General features: G+C 42.9%; 1 protein-coding gene and 1 pseudogene across 1 annotated transcript; both read right to left on the minus strand.

Moving 5' to 3' along the window:
- Window positions 1-1810: 1810 nt before the first annotated feature.
- LOC130207823 (microtubule-associated proteins 1A/1B light chain 3A-like) lies at window positions 1811-4532 on the minus strand (annotated as a pseudogene).
- A 3735-nt stretch (window positions 4533-8267) lies between these two features.
- Window positions 8268-16781, minus strand: LOC130208297 (microtubule-associated proteins 1A/1B light chain 3A). Its single transcript, XM_056437339.1, has 4 exons — window positions 16355-16781; window positions 14248-14303; window positions 10564-10670; window positions 8268-8431 (listed from the first exon to the last, which is right to left on the minus strand). The coding sequence occupies exons 1-4, from the start codon at window positions 16392-16394 to the stop codon at window positions 8269-8271; spliced, it is 366 nt and encodes a 121-aa protein (XP_056293314.1). The 5' UTR covers window positions 16395-16781; the 3' UTR covers window position 8268.
- Between the last annotated feature and the right edge of the window lie 269 nt (window positions 16782-17050).

The following is a 17050-nucleotide window of genomic DNA, read 5'->3' on the forward strand; positions in this document are numbered from 1 at the left end:
TCTCTTCCTCTTCCTCTCTTTCCTCTTCCTGTTCCTCTCTCTCTCTTCCCCTCTTCCTGTAACTCTCTCTTCCCCTCTTCCTGTTCCTCTCTTCCCCTCTCTCTTCCTGTTCTTCCTCTCTTCCTGTTCCTCTTCCTGTTCTTCCTCTCTCTTCCTGTTCCTCTCTCTTCCCCTCTTCCTGTTCCTCTCTCTCTTCCTGTTCCTCTCTCTTCCTGTTCTTCCCCTCTTCCTGTTCTTCCCCTCTTCCTCTCTCTCTTCCTGTTCCTCTCTTCCCCTCTTCCTGTTCCTCTCTCTCTTCCTGTTCCTCTCTTCTCCTGTTCCTCTCTCTTCCTGTTCCTCTCTCTCTTCCTGTTCCTCTCTTCCCCTCTTCCTCTCTTCTCCTGTTCCTCTCTCTCTTCCTGTCTCTCTTCCTGTTCCTCTTCCCCTCTTCCTGTTCCTCTCTTCCTGTTCCTCTCTCTCTTCCTGTTCCTCTCTTCCCCTCTCTCTTCCTGTTCTTCCTCTCTCTCTTCCTCTCTTCCTGTTCCTCTCTCTCTCTTCCTGTTCCTCTCTCTCTTCCTGTTCTTCCTCTCTCTCTTCCTGTTCCTCAGCATGGCGTGAGGATCCAAGATGGCGGTCTCCGTTCCTCCGGCCGTCCCGTTTGTCTTCATTAGAGCAAAAGAGTCAGGCGGTGCCGTGGAGCAGCTAGACGATGTTTTCTTGTAAAATAAAGTAAATCTCTTTGTACGCCGTGGTTCTGTGGAGGTACTTGTATTCTTCTGTTGTACTTATACTCCTCAGTTTAACTTTAAAACACTTCTTAAGCTAATAAAATGAACCCGTTTTCTCCTGTAAACTTTTATTTTGAAGGAGTCTCAGCTTAATGTTTTTTCCCGTAGACGATCAACTTATACGGTTACCAACCTTTAATTATGACTAAATGTTCTCCATCGTTTCTCAGTTTAGGGATATTATACTGATCTGTTTATGAATTGTTAAAACACCAAAACAATAGAATTAAATAATGCACTTCATCTCAAATTGTAAACACTGATAATTGTATTAGAACTTCTTTAATAGACATATACATTTTTCTGCTGGTGCTCGGCCCCCCTGCTGGTCGACACGGGGAAGTGAAATAAAGACTTTACATCTTAAAGGCAACACTTATTTCTTGAAGGCGTTAAAAGTTTTCGATCAAAAACGTTTATATGCTTAAGCTCTATGACATCATCGTTTACTCTTTATTTATGCATCTCGTTTTAAACATACACTTTCACTTTTCTGGTTTTGGGAAACATCTCAAGACTTCTTTTCTAAATCAAACGATACAATTATATCTACTGCGTAAAATCAATATCCATTTATATATAAAGTCAACATGCACGTCTGGAACCTTTTACTCTGAAGGCTCAGAGCGGACGGTCACAACTACAAAACAAAAGTCCTACGCCAACTCTTCACGTTTATTAATTTATGTGCAAAAGAAGCTCTTCATGTCCGTCTGCTACGTTTCCACGAGCTGTGCAACGCGAGGAAGAGGAGGAGGAAGAGGTGAAAGAGGAGGAGGCGGGCTCTACTTGGAGCGACGACTTCCTGTCGCGTCCCAGCAGACAGGAAGTCTTCGTTTCCACAGAAATACAAATGGCCCAGATGAACCTCGCGCCTCCCCGGCGTTCATCATCCTGACGGCCGCCGTCCGTTTGTTAACGTTGGGACTCAATCTTGTTTGCGTGTTCCTCTTAAAGGGCCAGCGCGGGGTTAAAACGCCGTTTCCTACCAATAAATGTCACCGAAACGTTGAGTGTCACCGATGTCGATCTTGACCGTGACATCACTGGCCAGCTGATCCCAGAATGTAGCTGCAGCTGCCGACGGGGTAGCAGGCGTGAGGTTAGTGATATAATGCTGCTTCCCTTCTCTGCGGTGATGTTACTTGTAAAGTTACGCAACTACATATTTGTTGCATTAATTTGTTATATAAATCTGAACTTCGAGTCGCGTGACAAATCAGCTAAAAATGAAACAATAGAAGCCTCAGTGAACACACACACACACACACACACACACACACACACACACACACACACACACACACACACACACACACACACACACACACACACACACACACACACACACACACACACACACACACGATTTTAAGCATGACAGCGTTGACACCATTGGCGGTTTGTTAACTTTCAAAATAAGGTCTGTGTGTGGGACCGAAAGAAAAGTGCGAGTCTGACTTCTGACAGGGTGCTGTGTAGTGGAGAGAAGACCCCCCCTCTCTCCTGAAGATGCCCCCCCCCTCTCCCCTGAAGATGCCCCCCTCTCCCCTGAAGACCCCCCCCTCTCTCCTGAGATGCCCCCCTCCCTGGGGCCCCCCCTCTCCTGAGGCCCCCTCCTGGGGCCCCAGGCCCCCCTAGCCAGAAGGTCTCCTGCGAGGCGTAGACCATGTACAGGAAGCCGTCCTCGTCCCTCTCCTGCTCGTAGATCTCAGAGATGGGCGTGGCCACGGACACCATGCTGTGCTGGTTCACCAGCAGGAAGAAGGCCTGGGTCGGGTTCAGCTGCAGGCGGCGCCTGAGGGCCAGAGGTCAAGAAGTCACACGAGAGGTCAAGGGTACCCAGAGAGGTCAAAGAGGTGCAGAGGGGTCAAGGGGTACCCAAGGGGTCACACAGCGAGAGGTCAGAGGTCACACACGAGAGGTCAAGAGGTCACACGAGAGGTCAAGAGGTCACACGAGAGGTCAAGAGGTACACGAGAGGTCACACGAGAGGTCAAGAGGTCACACGAGAGGTCAAGAGGTACACAAGCGGTCAAGGAGGTCACCGAGAGGCCCAAGAGGTACCACGAGATCCAAGAAGGTACGAGAGGTCTACGAGAGGTCTGAGGTCACGAGAGGGTCAAGAGGTACTACGAGAGGTCAAGAGGTGCCTGTGAGGTCAAGAGGTACTACGAGAGGCCAAGAGGTTACGAGAATAAGAGGTCCTACGAGGCCAAGGGTCACGAGAGAATAAGAGGTGCCACGAGGCCAGAGGTGGAGGCAGAGAGGTACCACGAGGCCAGAGGTGCGAGGAGGCCAAGAGGTACAGAGGCCAAGGGTACTGGTCAGAGGTCACACGAGAGGCCAAAGAGGTACACGAGAGGTCCACCACGAGAGGTCAAAGGTCCTACGAGGCCAAGAAGGTACGAGAGGTCACCACAGTCAAGAAGGTACCACGAGGTCAAGAGGTGCACGAGAGGTCCTACGAGGTCCTGCAGAGGTCTACGAGAGGGTCAAGAGGTACGGAGGTCAAGGGTACCACGAGGTCAGAGGTACACGAGAGGCCAAGAGGTGCCGAGAGGCCAGAGGTCCTACGAGAGCCAAGAGGTCTACGAGAGGCCAAGAGGTACAGGCCAAGAGGTACCACGAGGAGGCCAGAGGTGCACGAGGCCAAGAGAGGTACGAGGCCAAGAGGTGCAGTGGAGGTACAGTGGGGTGCAGTCAGAGGTCACCACGAGGCCAAGAGGTGCGAGGTCACCTGGCAGGTCAAGGAGGTCACCACGAGGCCAAGAGGTACACGAGAGGTCTGCGAGGTCAAGAGGTACCACGAGAGGTCAAAGAGGTGCGAGAGAGGTCACAGTCTACAGTCACCACAGTCAAGAAGGTACAGGGGTCCAAGAGGTACGAGGTCAAGAGGTACACGAGAGGCCAGGGTACCCCGAGGCCAAGAGGTCTCTACGAGAGGCCAAGAGGTCCTGCGGAGGCCAGAGGTACTGAGGCCAAGAGGTACCGCGAGGAGCCAAGAGGTACCTGAGCCAAGGGTACCACGGAGGCCAAGAGGTACACGAGGCCAAGAGGCCTGCAGTCAGAGGTCACCACAGGCCAAGAGGTGCAGGGGTCACCACGAGGAGGTCAGAGGTCACACGAGAGGTCAGAGGTCACACAGGCCAAGAGGTCACCACAGCGGAAGGTCCAAGAGGTACGAGGAGGTCACCACGAGGTCAAGAGGTCACCACGAGGAGGCCAAGAGGGTACCTGAGTCAGAGGTCACACGAGAGGTCAGAGGTCACCACGCGAGGCCAGAGGTCACTGCAGAAGCCAAGGGTGCAAGAGAGAGACCACGAGGAGGTCAGGGGTCACGAGGTCAAGGGTCACACGAGAGGTCAAGAGGGCTACGAGAGGCCAAGAGGTACCTGAGAGGTCAAGAGGTACACGAGGGGTCAGAGGTACGAGAGGCCAGAGGTACGAGGAGACAGAGGTCACGAGGAGGTCACACGAGGTCAAGGGTCACCCCAGAAGGTCAAGAGGTACACAGGAGGTCAAGAGGTCACGGGAGGCCAAGAGGTCACTGAGGTCAGAGGGTCTTTAGGAGGTCAAGAGGTCACACGAAGGAGGTCAGAGGTCACACGAGGGTCAAGAGGTCACACAAGATGACCCCCCTCACCTGATGATCTTGACCAGCTCACTCATCATTCACGTGGTCGGCACCAGGAACTTAGTCTTGTCCAGAACAGGAATGCTTCTCTCCCCTTGTAGCTCAATGATCACCTGCAGGGGCGCCATGTTGGGGCTGCATTATGCATGTATATAATATGCCATGTTATACCGTTAAGCTATGTATATTATATACATGTTATACATCCTCATAATACATATTTATACCGTTAAACATGTATATTATGTTATGTATATAATATACATGTTATACTGATAAACATGTATATTATATACATGTTATACATGTATATAATATACATGTTATACCGTTAAACATGTATATTATATACATGTCTATGTATATATTATACATGTTTAATATATATCAATATGTATATTATACATGTATATAATATACATGATATCATCTATATAATATGCATATTGTTATGCATTAAACATGTATATTATATACATATTATACATGTATATAATAATATACATGTTTAATGTATGCTATGTCTATACATGTATATAATAATGCATATTATACATCATATAATATACATGTTGTACATTAAACATGTATATTATATACATGTTATGCATGTATATAATATGCATGTTTAAGTCATGTATTATATACATGTTAACTCATGTATATAATATACATGTTATACTAAACATGTATATTATACATGTTACATACATCTATATAATATACATGTTATACATGTTAAACATGTATATTATGCATCTATATAATATACATGTTATGTGCGTTAAACATGTATATTGTATACATATTATACATCTATATAATATGCATGTTATACACATTAAACATGTATATTATATATTGCTCATGTATATAATATACATATTTATACATTAAACATGTATATTATATACATGTTATACATCTATATAATATACATGTTATACATGTTAAATGTATATTATATACATGTTATACATCTATATAATATGCATGTTATACCCGTTAAACATGTATATTATATATAATACTCCATCTATATAATATACATGTTATACCCGTTAAACATGTATATTATATACATATTATACATCTATATAATATACATGTTATACCGTTAAACATGTATATATACATCGTATACATCTATATAATATGCATGTTGTACACGTTAAACACATAGGTGTTACATGTAAATAATATACATGTTATACACGTTAAACATGTATATTATATACATGTTATACATCTATATAATATACATGTTATACATCTATATAATATACATATTATACATCTATAATATACATGTTATACATCTATAATATACATGTTATACACACGTAACATATAGCCATACATGTTATACATATATAATATACATGTTATACGTTAAACATGTATGTATACATCTATATAATATACATGTTATACACGTTAAACATGTATATAATATACATGTTATACATCTATATAATATACATGTTATACATCTCTATAATATGCATGTTATGCATCTATAATATACATGTTATACATCTATATAATATACATGTTATACGTTAAACGTGTATATTATATACATATTATACATCTATATAATATACATAACTATACGTTAAACATGTATATTATATACGTATTAACGCATCTATATAATATGCATGTTATACGTTAAACATGTATATTATATACATGTTATACATCTATATAATATACGCTGCGTTAAACGCTGTATATACATGTGCTCACATCTATATAATATACATGTACTTTACGTTAAACATGTATATTATATATAGTATACATGTATATAATATACATGTTATACATCTCTATAATATACATATACATCTATATAATATACATATTATACACGTTAAACATATTATATACATGTTATACATCTATAATATACATGTTATACACGTTAAACATGTATATTATATACACATCAATGCTCATATATAATATACATGTTATACATCTCTATAATATACATGTTATACGCTATATAATGGCACATGTTACTACGTCTATATAATATACATGTGTTATGCATATAACCTGCTATGTTATACCACGTTAAACATGTATATTATATCACATATATCTATAATATACATGTTACATGTATAACATCTCATATATACATGTGTAACATCTATAATATACTTACATTAAACATGTGTAACATCTATATTACATATATATATAAATATGTAATTTAATGTAAATATATAAATATTTTATATATAAATATATAATTAAAAATATATATATATGTTTATATATATATAAACATATATGTTTTATTAATATATAAATAAATATATCAATATGTGAATATTTTCTGTGTTTATATACATATAAATATTCATATATTTATATATATATGTTTATATATACATACAAATATTCATATATATTTGATGTGAATATTACGTGCAACCCAATTCTTGTCTGTCGCTACGTCACACCACGCAAGCGTTGAGTGTCACTGGCGTCGAATAGATCTTGACCGTGACATCACTGGCCAGCTGATCCCAGAATGCTTGACGCTACACGCTGCCTGACAGGAAGTAGCAGCGTGAGGTTAGTGATGCTAATGCTAGCTTCCCTTCTCACAGAAGTGATATTACGCAGCAAGTACTGTTAACTACATATTAGTCTTGCGTAATTTGTTTATCGTCTGAACTTCAGGTCGGCTGACAAGCGTCAGCTGAAAAACAACCGAAACCTCAGTGAACACACACACACACACACACACACACACACACACACACACACACACACACACACACACACACACACACACACACACACACACACACACACACACGATTTTCGGCATGACGTGATTTGACATTGGCGGTTCTTTAGCTTTTCAAAATAAGAGTCTGTGTGGGACCAAAAGAAGAAAGAGGGTACGAGTCTGACTTCTGACAGGGTGCTGTGTAGTGGAGAGAAGACCCCCCCTCTCTCCTGAAGATGCCCCCCCTCCTGAAGATGCCCCTCTCCTGAAGGCCCCCTCTCTCCTGAGACCCCCCTCTCCTGAAGATGCCCCCTCTCCTGAAGCGCCCCTCTCTCCTGAAGGTACCCCCCTCTCCCCTGAAGACCCCCCCTCTCCTGAGGGCCCCCCCCTCTACTGCGGACCGGTGACATCACTGGCCAGCTGATCCCAGAATGCTTGACGCTGCTATCGCTGCCTTGACAGGGAAGTGTAGTAAAGCGTATACAGGATATAATGCTAGCTTCTTCTGGGGTCTAAATATTGCACTTGTAAAGTTACTGTTAACTACATATTAGTCTTGCATTAATTTGTTATATCGTCTGAACTTCAGGTCACGTGACAAACGTCAGCTAAAAATGAAACAACCAGAAGCCTCAGTGAACACACACACACACACACACACACACACACACACACACACACACACACACACACACACACACACACACACACACACACACACACACACACACACACACACACACACACACACACACACACACACACACACACACACACACACACACACGATTTTAAGCATGACACGTGAATTTGACACCCATTGGCCGGTTCTTCCCAGCTTTTCAAAATAAGAGTCTGTGGGACCAAAAGAAGAAAGAGGGTACGAGTCTGACTTCTGACAGGGTGCTGTGTAGTGGAGAGAAGACCCCCCCTCTCTCCTGAAGATGCCCCTCCCTGAAGATGCCCTCCCGAAGACCCTCTCTCCTGAAGACCCCTCTCCCTGAAGATGCCCCTCTCCCTGAAGACGCCCTCTCCTGAAGATGCCTCCCTCCTGAAGACCCCCCTCCTGAAGACCCCCCCCTCTCCCCTGAAGACCCCCCCGAGCCCCCCTAGCAGCCGAAGGTCTCCTGCGAGGCGTAGACCATGTACAGGAAGCCGTCCTCGTCCCTCTCCTGCTCGTAGATCTCAGAGATGGGCGTGGCCACGGACACCATGCTGTGCTGGTTCACCAGCAGGAAGAAGGCCTGGGTCGGGTTCAGCTGCAGGCGGCGCCTGAGGGCCAGAGGTCAAGAAGTCACACGAGAGGTCAAGAGGTACACGAGAGGTCAAGAGGTACACGAGAGGTCAAGAGGTACACAAGAGGTCACACGAGAGGTCAAGAGGTCACACGAAAGGTCAAGAGGTACACGAGAGGTCAAGAGGTACACGAGAGGTCAAGAGGTACACGAGAGGTCACACGAGAGGTCAAGAGGTCACACGAAAGGTCAAGAGGTACACAAGCGGTCAAGAGGTCACACGAGAGGCCAAGAGGTACACGAGAGGTCAAGAGGTACACGAGAGGTCACACGAGAGGTCACACGAGAGGTCAAGAGGTACACGAGAGGTCAAGAGGTACACGAGGTCAAGAGGTACACGAGAGGCCAAGAGGTACACGAGAGGCCAAGAGGTCACACGAGAGGCCAAGAGGTCACACGAGAGGCCAAGAGGTACACGAGAGGCCAAGAGGTACACGAGAGGCCAAGAGGTACACGAGAGGCCAAGAGGTACACGAGAGGCCAAGAGGTACACGAGAGGCCAAGAGGTACACGAGGTCAAGAGGTCACACGAGAGGCCAAGAGGTACACGAGAGGTCACACGAGAGGTCAAGAGGTCACACGAGAGGCCAAGAGGTACACGAGAGGTCACACGAGAGGTCAAGAGGTACACGAGAGGTCAAGAGGTACACGAGAGGTCACACGAGAGGTCACACGAGAGGTCAAGAGGTACACGAGAGGTCAAGAGGTACACGAGGTCAAGAGGTACACGAGAGGCCAAGAGGTACACGAGAGGCCAAGAGGTACACGAGAGGCCAAGAGGTACACGAGGTCAAGAGGTCACACGAGAGGCCAGAGGCCACGTAGAGGTCACACGAGAGGCCAAGAGGTACGAGAGGCCAAGAGGGAGGCCAAGAGGCTACATGAGGCCAAGAGGCACGTGAGGTCACACGAGAGGCCAAGAGGTCACATGAGAGGTCAAGAGGTCACGAGAGGCCAAGAGGTCACACGAGGCCAGAGGTACACGAGAGGTCACACGCCTGAGGGCCAGAGGTCAAGAAGTCACACGAGAGGTCAAGAGGTACACGAGAGGTCAAGAGGTACACGAGAGGTCAAGAGGTACACAAGAGGTCACACGAGAGGTCAAGAGGTCACACGAGAGGTCAAGAGGTACACGAGAGGTCAAGAGGTACACGAGAGGTCAAGAGGTACACGAGAGGTCACACGAGAGGTCAAGAGGTCACACGAGAGGTCAAGAGGTACACAAGCGGTCAAGAGGTCTAATGAGGCCAAGAGGTACACGAGAGGCCAAGAGGTACCACGAGTCCAAGAGGTCCACGAGGTCAAGAGGTACACAGAGGTCAAGAGACAGTCAGAGGTCACAGAGGCCAAGAGGTACACGAGGCCAAGGAGTCTACGAGACCAAGAGGTCGAGGCCAGAGGTACACGAGAGGCCAAGAGGGTACGAGGGAGGTCCAGAGGTACAGAGGCCAAGAGGTGGTCAACGAGAGGCCAAGAGGTGCACAGAGGTCCTGCAGGAGGTCAAGAGGTCACAAGGCCAAGAGGTACAAGAGAGGTCACGAGAGGTCAAGAGGTCACACGAGAGGTCACGAGAGGTCTACGAGAGGTCAAGAGGTCACAAGAGGTCAAGAGGTACCACGAGGTCAAGAGGTACCACGAGAGGCCAAGAGGTACACGAGGCCAAGAGGTACGAGAGGCCAAGAGGTACACGAGGTCAGAGGGAGGTACACAGAGGTCACACGAGAGGTCAGAGGTCACGAGAGGTCAAGAGGTCACACGAGGAGGTAGAGGTCAGAGGTACAGAGGTCGAGGTCAAGAGGTCACGAGAGGCCAAGAGGTCACACGAGAGGCCAAGAGGTCACGAGGAGCCAAGAGGTCAAGGTCACACGAGGTCAAGAGGTGGCCAAGAGGTACAGAGGTCAAAAGAGGTACGAGGTCACACGAGAGGCCAAGAGGTACACGAGAGGGCAAGAGGTCACACGAGAGGTCACACGAGAGGTCAAGAGGTCACACGAGAGGTCAAGAGGTACACGAGAGGTCAAGAGGTCACACGAGAGGCCAAGAGGTCACACGAGAGGTCAAGAGGTCACACGAGAGGTCAAGAGGTCACACAAGATGACCCCCCCTCACCTGATGATCTTGACCAGCTCACTCATGTTCACGTGGTCCGGCACCAGGAACTTGGTCTTGTCCAGAACAGGAAGCTGCTTCTCCCCCTTGTAGCGCTCAATGATCACCTGCAGGGGGCGCCATGTTAGAGACACGTATAACATCTATATAATATACATGTTATACACGTTAAACATGTATATTATATACATGTTATACATCTATATAATATACATGTTATACATGTATATAATATACATGTTATACATCTATATAATATACATGTTATACACATTAAACATGTATATTATATACATGTTATACATGTATATAATATACATGTTATACACGTTAAACATGTATATTATATACATGTTATACATCTATATAATATACATGTTATACATGTTAAACATGTATATTATATACATGTTATACATCTATATAATATACATGTTATACACGTTAAACATGTATATTATATACATGTTATACATCTATATAATATACATGTTATACACGTTAAACATGTATATTATATACATGTTATACATCTATATAATATACATGTTATACACATTAAACATGTATATTATATACATGTTATACATGTATATAATATACATGTTATACACGTTAAACATGTATATTATATACATGTTATACATCTATATAATATACATGTTATACATGTTAAACATGTATATTATATACATGTTATACATCTATATAATATACATGTTATACACGTTAAACATGTATATTATATACATGTTATACATCTATATAATATACATGTTATACACGTTAAACATGTATATTATATACATATACATCTATATAATATACATGTTATACACGTTAAACATGTATATTATATACATGTTATACATCTATATAATATACATGTTATACACGTTAAACACATAGGTGTTACATGTAAATAATATACATGTTATACACGTTAAACATGTATATTATATACATGTTATACATCTATATAATATACATGTTATACATCTATATAATATACATGTTATACATCTCTATAATATACATGTTATACACGTTAAACATGTATATAATATACATGTTATACATCTATATAATATACATGTTATACATCTCTATAATATACATGTTATACATCTATAATATACATGTTATACATCTATATAATATACATGTTATACACGTTAAACATGTATATAATATACATGTTATACATCTATATAATATACATGTTATACACGTTAAACATGTATATAATATACATGTTATACATCTATATAATATACATGTTATACATCTCTATAATATACATGTTATACATCTATATAATATACATGTTATACACGTTAAACATGTATATTATATACATGTTATACATCTATATAATATACATGTTATACATCTCTATAATATACATGTTATACATCTATATAATATACATGTTATACACGTTAAACATGTATATTATATACATATGCTATATCTATATAATATACATGTTATACGTTAAACATGTATATTATATACATATCTATATAATATACATGTTATACACGTTAAACATGTATAATATACATGTTATACATCTATATAATATACATGTTATACATCTATAATATACATGTTATACATCTATATAATATACATGTTATACACGTTAAACATGTATATTATATACATGTTATACATCTATATAATATACATGTTATACACGTTAAACATGTATATTATATACATGTTATACATCTATATAATATACATGTTATACATCTCTATAATATACATGTTATACATCTATATAATATACATGTTATACATCTATATAATATACATGTTATACATCTATATTATATACATGTTATACACGTTAAACATGTATATTATATACGTTATACATCTATATAATATACATGTTACATGTATAACATCTATATTATATACATGTAACATATATATTATATACACATTAAACATGTGTAACATCTATATTACATATATATATAAATATGTAATTTAATGTAAATATATATAAATATTTTTATATATAAATATATATAATTAAAAAATATATATATATGTTTATATATATATAAACATATATGTTTATATTAATATATATAAATAAATATATCAATATATGAATATTTATATATATGTTTATATACATATAAATATTCATATATTTATATATATATATGTTTATATATACATACAAATATTCATATATATATTTGATGTGAATATTCGTGCAACCCAATTCTTGTCTGTCGCTTGGCGTCTACGTGGCGTTGCTCGTGGGATCTACTCGTGAGCGGATCTACTCGTGAGCGGATCTACTCGTGAGAGGATCTACTCGTGGGATCTACTCGTGAACGGATCTACTCGAGCGGATCTACTCGTGAACGGATCTACTCGTGGGATATACTCGTGAGCGGATCTACTCGTGAGCGGATCTACTCGTGAGCGGATCTACTCGTGGGATCTGCGTGAGCGGATCTACCGAGGATATACCGTGGCGGATCTGCGTGAACGGATCTACCGTGGCGGATCTACCTGAGCGGATCTACCGTGAGCGGATCTACCGTGGCGGATCTACTCGTGAACGGATCTACTCGTGAGCGGATCTACTCGTGAGCGGATCTACTCGTGGGATCTACTCGTGAACGGATCTACTCGTGGGATCTACTCGTGAGCGGATCAACTCGTGAACAGATCTACTCGTGAGCGGCTCTACTCGTGAGCGGCTCTACTCGTGAGCGGATCTACTCGTGAACAGATCTACTCGTGAGCGGATCTACTCGTGAACGGATCTACTCGTGAGCGGATCTACTCGTGAACAGATCTACTCGTGAGCGGATCTACTCGTGAACGGATCTAGTCGTGAGCGGATCTACCGTGAACGGATCTACTCGTGGGATCTGCGGCGGATCTACTCGTGGGATCTACTGCGTGACGGATCTACTGGCGGGCGGATCTACTCGTGAGCGGATGTACTGGTGAACGGATCTACCGTGGCGGATCTACTCGTGGCGGATCTACCGTGAACGGATCTACCGTGGCGGATCTACCGTGAGCGGATCACCGGAACCGTGAGCGGATCTACTCGTGAACGGATCTACTCGTGGGATCTACTCGTGAGCGGATCTACTCGTGGGATCTACTCGTGAGCGGATCTACTCGTGAGCGGATCTACTCGTGGGATCTACTCGTGAGCGGATCTACTCGTGAACGGATCTACTCGTGAGCGGATCTACTCGTGAGCGGATCTACTCGTGAACAGATCTACTCGTGGGATCTACTCGTGAGCGGATCTACTCGTGAACGGATCTACTCGTGAGCGGATCTACTCGTGAACAGATCTACTCGTGAGCGGATCTACTCGTGGGATCTACTCGTGGGATCTACTCGTGAGCGGATCAACTCGTGGGATCTACTCGTGAGCGGATCAACTCGTGAACAGATCTACTCGTGAGCGGCTCTACTCGTGAGCGGCTCTACTCGTGAACGGATCTACTCGTGAACGGATCTACTCGTGAGCGGATCTACTCGTGAACAGATCTACTCGTGAGCGGATCTACTCGTGAACGGATCTAGTCGTGAGCGGATCTACTCGTGGGATCTACTCGTGGGATCTACTCGTGAGCGGATCAACTCGTGGGATCTACTCGTGAGCGGATCTACTCGTGAGCTTACGGGGATCTTGTTGGGGTGCTGGTCCCGGATCTGCTGGACCTCTTTGCAGCGATCAGCTGAGGGAACAAACAGAGGCAGAGCGTTCATGAGCAACACACCATGGAGCATTCTGGGAGAATGTGTTTCATTGGATGTCAGAGTTCAACTGATCTGGGGCTTCTTTGATTTTGATGTAATCTCCCCATGATCACAAGGAGACCGACGGCCTCCACAGAGGCAACTCGGACATGTAGATAATCAATAATCCCTCCTGATGATCAATGAATCCTTTGTGTTGATTCCTATGAAGACGTCCTGGGTCTCATGTCTTGAGCTGATGTTCAGCAGATGAACCCTTTGTGGACTCGGTCTCACCGCTTTGCTTCTGTCTCCCTGCAGCTTCACGGTTTCATGAACAGACGCTTCTCTGCGGGAGGAAGAACCCGTGCTCCAGGAAAACATCGGGTTCACGACCTCAGAGGAGCAGCTACAAAGGGGAGGAGCTACGGGAGAAGGGGCGGGGCTACGGGCTATTTGTCAGGTGGCTTATGAGAAGATCACATTTAAAAAAGGATCTCACAAGAGGAACATTCTATTTTTAGATCATCTTCATTTCTTAAGTATCTGCAACAAAAAAATTAAGTATATATTAGGGATGCACCGATCTGATCGGCGCCGATCCATATCGGCCGATATTCCCATTATCGGTTTTGATCGGCGTTCTCAAACGGCCGATCAAAACGGCCGATCAGATGACGTAACATCTGAGAGAACTATCAGACGTTTCAATCGCCGCGCAACGGAGACGATGCGCCGGCGAGGGCCGCAGAGGTCAGAGGTCAGAGGGGATCCTCCCCACCGAGCGGCGTCCCCGTCCCCCGAGTTGAATCTCTGGGTCGACTCAGCCGACTCTCACATGTCTGAGGCTCTGAGCCCCTAGAGATGCTCACGCTAAACACATTCCATCGAGAGCGAGAGGGTTTGATCAAGTTAGCGGAAGGATTTAAGTGACAACATCCGGTGTTGCAAAGTTAGCGGAAAGAACCACGTGAAACAACATCCGTTTATCAAAATAAGATGTCGACAAATCAAACACGAACATATACAAGTAAACAATGAACTGATTTTGTATCTTTAGAGATCTTTTCTGAGATTTAGCTTAAATTATGCTAACAATAAAACATGTTTACTGTACCAAGGAAGAGTTTATAAAAATAAGTCAGACTTTTGTATGTTAAACAAAGTCCTGTCTATAGATTTCCCCAAGAGTTCCAGGAAATGAATGATGCAGATGTGTTCCATACATATCTGAAATCCCCTACAATAGCAATCAATACATTTTAATGTATCAATTAGGAAATTTTTCAAAGTAAAAGTCCTAAATGTTTAAAGAAATCTGTAATTTCTTTAATGTTTGAGTTGCTTTATATATGTATTTCCTCATAGTCCTCATAGCAATAATGCTACACAATAAATAGAATGCTTCAATCGACACCGTGATCGGTGATCGGTATTATCGGATCGGCAGATACTGAGTTCAGTGATCGGTGATCGGCACCGAAAACCTGATCGGTGCATCTCTAGTATTTATATTTCAGGACCGGCTGTTATGATCACAAAGACGGGACTAATGAAGTATTATCTTTATGACTTAGAGGTTATAAACAACACAACCACACGACCCCACATACACACACACACACACACACACATACACACACCATTCATCTGAATAACCGTGTTACGCAACAGTAGAGGCTCCTCCCTTCCGCATCCAGTTACAATATAAACAACTGCGCATGCGCTGTGGTTACCCTTTCTGCAGCAGACGCTCTGAATGTTTAGTCTCGCGCAGCTCCACTAATCACGTGACCCCCGGTGATAACACACTATAGCATTTAGCTCCCCGCGTACAATTACATTATTTTCCGTGTAGTATTTTATAAACGTGAAGACCCTGAAGCTTCTGTCCACACGTTGTTAATAATATGAGCTCTAAAACTACGTGTTAAGAGTAAAGCACGCGCCCACAATAAGCACAACAAACAGGTAAACAACACCGGGAGCTAATGCTAGCTAGCGGGCCGGATGACCAGCGATCCTCCGGACCAACGGGCGGTTTTCTTACCGAAGGTCCTCCTCTGTTTGAAGGGTCTGTCGGACGGCATCGCCGCGGCGGGTATGACACCGTTATGAACTCACGCACGAGCGTTATAACGTCTGCAGCGCGAGCCGTGCGTCGGGTTTCTCTCGGCGTCGCGATCTGGAAAACACGGCTCCGGGACAAAGCAAAGTAAACCGAGGCGCTGACGTCACCCGCTGGATTTAAAGGGGCCGTACGCCCGTTACTCCTCGAGCCGTCTGCGTCACGTGTTGGTTAACACTGTCGCTTTAACTACGTTAATGTTACGTCATAGTGCTCAGACAACATTATTAAGAGTTATTTCACAGATGAGAATTATATTGAAAAACATTCAGATATAAAGACATGTACTCAACCGGGTACAGTAAACAAGAAGCTTCATTTAAACAATACTAACTTCAAATGTATACAGCGCGTTTATAAGAGAAATAACGTAAAATATCAATAAGAGCATATGGGTGAATATACAATCATAGAACAATAAAAACATTTTTTAAAGTAGATTGTATTTCTTGAGTTGATCGCAGTTTTACAGTTGTAATATTGTTTCGTACGAGTCTTAATATTTAAATTCTTAAAAGTATTTAGTAAAATTTAATTTGTGTCTTTATAATTATCAGTAAGTGTTTTTTTAGATGTTTTGGTTTGTTTCTTTTTAGTCATTTTGAGTCTCTGTTGCCG

Source organism: Pseudoliparis swirei, chromosome 18 (genome assembly GCF_029220125.1).
Source record: "Pseudoliparis swirei isolate HS2019 ecotype Mariana Trench chromosome 18, NWPU_hadal_v1, whole genome shotgun sequence".
NCBI lineage: Eukaryota > Metazoa > Chordata > Actinopteri > Perciformes > Liparidae > Pseudoliparis > Pseudoliparis swirei.

Coding starts and splice junctions, on each gene's coding strand:
- LOC130208297 (XM_056437339.1), bottom strand. CDS start 16,394: ATGCCGTCCGACAGACCCTTCAAACAGAGGAGGACCTTCG. Junction 10,671..14,247: donor AGCACCCCAACAAGATCCCC/GTAAGCTCACGA, acceptor CGCCCCCTGCAG/GTGATCATTGAGCGCTACAA. Junction 8,432..10,563: donor GAGCTGGTCAAGATCATCAG/GTGAGGGGGGGT, acceptor TCTGGCCCTCAG/GCGCCGCCTGCAGCTGAACC.